Source organism: Empidonax traillii, unplaced genomic scaffold (assembly GCF_003031625.1).
Source record: "Empidonax traillii isolate 1590-97213 ecotype Southwest subspecies unplaced genomic scaffold, ASM303162v1 scaffold2261:size54024, whole genome shotgun sequence".
In the NCBI taxonomy this organism is placed as follows: Eukaryota; Metazoa; Chordata; class Aves; order Passeriformes; family Tyrannidae; genus Empidonax; species Empidonax traillii.
In genome coordinates this window covers 10,953-14,090 of record NW_020957454.1, presented here as the reverse complement: position 1 = coordinate 14,090, position 3,138 = coordinate 10,953, and the positions used below count along the sequence as shown (strand labels likewise).

The window sequence follows — 3,138 nt, the reverse complement described above, 5'->3', positions numbered from 1 at the left end:
AAAAAAAAAAAAACCAAAAAACCCAAACCCAGCCCAGCCTGGGCTCCGACCTGGCAGCAGCTTCAGCCAGTGAGATATCTGGGGGTGTTCTGGGGGTCTGAACCAGCTCGAGTCTGTAGTCAAATGAATTTTGAGTGGACACTAAAGGAGTATTTCACGAGGAGGTGATGAGAGATTAAAACCCAAAGCGAGCTCGTGGCTGCACAGACACTACGTTAGAAACTGGGGGGTTAATTTGGAATCGGGGGGGTTACAACGACAGAGCATCATCAACCCTGCATGCTTTGCCCAGGCTTGGAACCGACAGAGCTGACTACACGGAGAGCTGACTACGTGGAATTCCCTCTCCCAAGGCAGGAGACCATCCAGGGAGTGTTACTGAAACCGCAGAGTCAGAGTTAGACAACATTGATTATGAGTATAAATTACTTGGTTCTCGTCGCTGTGCCTCGAGTCTCCTGCGCCACCTGGTCGTGTAGCAAAGCAACCCTTTCCTGGTTTTCCCGGAGATTCCCGGTCTCCTAGTGGTGGTTGGAGTGGGAGGCGCAGCCCTGGATGCGGAACACGTGGATGCGGAGGTGGGCGGCGATCTGGGAGCAGACGCTGACGCAGTACCGGAGCAAATCCAGCAGGGACAGCACCTGCCGGGACAGCAGCGTCACAGCCCGCCCCTCGGCATTCCCTGGAGACCCTGGAGACCCTGGAGCCGGGAACGGGACACGCTGCCCCGGCATTCCCGCGGGATCCAGAATACACCACGGGGCTGCTTTTCATCAGTGGGATGTTCCGCTCTGCGGGAACACTCGTGGAATGGCAGACGGGGCTGGAGGGAGCTCAGAGCTCATCCAGGTGGGAAACACCTGAGAGCTCATCCCAGCCCTGCCCGGGCAGGATCTCCCACCAGCCCAGGCGGCTCCTGGGTTATCCAGCCCGGCCCTGGACACTCCCAGGGATGGGCAGTCGCTCCATGAAGCGATTCCAGGGATTCTGGGCGTTACTCCAGCCCTGGGACAACACAATTCCAGCCCCTGACTGTCAGGTCTACAGTCAGAGAAGGGAAAAGAGTCACAGCAGTTCCAGAAATCCTGGGAATGCCCCATTACCTCCACTGTTATTATTATTATTAAATATTAAATAAATATATCAATTTAAATATATAATTAGTAATGGTAAATATTATTAACATAACAACATCCTTCTAGCTATTAGTAATACTACTACAATAATTAATATTTAATAATTATTATAGTACTAGATAATATAATAATATCGTTTAATATAATCTAATAATTTAATTTAATAATAGTTTATTGTCATTATCATCATCCCGAGATACTTCAAGGAATCCAGATTTCTCACTTTTCATGAGAATATTTTCCCGGGGGAAGGGGGAATTCCCCCCAATAAATTGTATTAAAAAAAGGAACCAACTAAAAATAACCAAAGAAAAATTAAAATAAATGAAGAAGAAAATAAAGAGTAAAATCGAGGATAAAATGGAGAATAAAATGAAGGATAAAATGGAGAATAAAATGAAGGATAAAATGGAGAATAAAGAATAAAATTCAAAAAATAAGATAAAATGAAAAATTTAAAAAAAAAAAAGGAAAAAATAAAAATAAAATAAAAATAAAATTAGGAAAAGTCACCCCCTGTCCCAGCACCGTGCAGGTGAGCTGGGCACGAGCAGCCCCAGTAATTAGTGACAGAAGGAATTAGCCCCCACTCACCAGGGCAATCCAGAGCACGATGTACTCGTCAATGAAGCTGTTGAAATACTGGTCCAGGAAGAGCAGGGCTGGGCCAATGAAAGCTGTGTCATAGAAGTGCATCTCACTCTTGGTCATGTGTGCAACCTGCACGGCAGAAAAGAGCTTTTTAAAGGACATTTTAAATGAGGAAAAAGAGCATTTTAAGCAACAAGGCTGTGGCAGCCAAGGCAGAACACACAGAGGCAAAAGAGCAATCCCGATTGGAGCCACTGCAGAATATCCAACATTTCAATATGGATTGAACAAACAGTTTTTATGCAGAGCAGAGGGTGCAGCCCAGGAAAAATTCCCAAAGTGTTTCCAGCCTCCTGCCAGGGACAGAGCAGGGAAAGGGGAGCACAAGGTGAAGTGGAACGTTTTTAAGTGGAAAGTCAAATTTTGAAAGTTTAGCTGAGCCTGGAAACAAAACTTAAAGCTGCTGAAGCTTCAAATTGAGAGACTCTTGGTGTTTGTTTCTCTCTCTCCACCTCTTTTTCCCCATTCCATGAGGTCACCATCCCCTTCTGGTGCTTTATATATTTATTTTTTTATTTTATTTTGATGGTATTTTGGTGCCCAAGTGTGGTCCTTTCCACCCTTCCCTCCCTGCACGGATGAACTTCCACCCTCCATCCTCCCTGCACAGCCTGGCTGGGAACTGAGCCTGGGAAGGGATAAACTCTCCTTCCCCCAGGAATTCTGTCCAAACTGACCCAGAACTGGGAAGGTGTGAGGCAGGGGCTGTTTGTGAGTCCTTTTAACTCCAACTGAGTCATTTTAACCCCACTTTCCCTGCAGATCTCAGAGTTCGACCCTCAGCAGCTGTCCCAGAGCTGTGGCACCTCCTCTGCCCCTCCCTCCCCTCGAGGGGGTTTCCCCAGCCCAGCTCTTCACACACCGGCACAAAACCCTGTGCAAGGGTGTGAATAAAGAGCTGGGAACCCTCAGATGCCCCTCCCAACCCAGGAAGGCCCCGCTGCAGCTCCAGCCCCCCGGATCGCCCCCTCGGTGCTCAGCAGGGCACAGATTGCTCGCTGGGAGCCCCAGGAAGGTCCCAGCCGTGCCCGAGGTGTCCCAGTCGGGAGGGTCCGGAGCACTCACCACCAGCTTGTTGGTGATTTTGGCCGAGACGAAGCCGAAGGTGAGGATGTAAAGGCAGGGGTGCCTCTCGAAGAGCTGCACGGCAGATTTCTTGTAGATCATGGCAGCCAGGGCGATCACCGAGCCGATGTGCAGGAAGGGCGACAGCACGCTGGTGCCCTGCGGAGAACGGACAGCTGGGGCAGGGAGGGGACCCGGCCCCTCCGAGCTGGGGACCGGGATAATGATCCTGGAGGAACCAGCCTGCCCCAGGCACGGCGGGGAGCACCGGGGGGGTGGGAAATGT

At 49.7% G+C, this 3,138-nt stretch overlaps 1 protein-coding gene across 1 annotated transcript in view; it reads right to left on the bottom strand.

Moving 5' to 3' along the window:
* Positions 1-398: 398 nt before the first annotated feature.
* LOC114071758 (choline/ethanolaminephosphotransferase 1-like) overlaps positions 399-3,138 on the bottom strand; it is an 11,983-nt gene continuing 9,243 nt past the window's right edge. The window contains exons 3-5 of the mRNA XM_027909613.1: positions 2,853-3,011; positions 1,731-1,856; positions 399-641 (exon numbers count right to left, since the gene is read on the bottom strand). Coding sequence (XP_027765414.1) covers positions 522-641; positions 1,731-1,856; positions 2,853-3,011 — 405 coding nt within the window. The 3' untranslated portion in view covers positions 399-521. The remainder of the gene's footprint in view (positions 642-1,730; positions 1,857-2,852; positions 3,012-3,138) is intronic.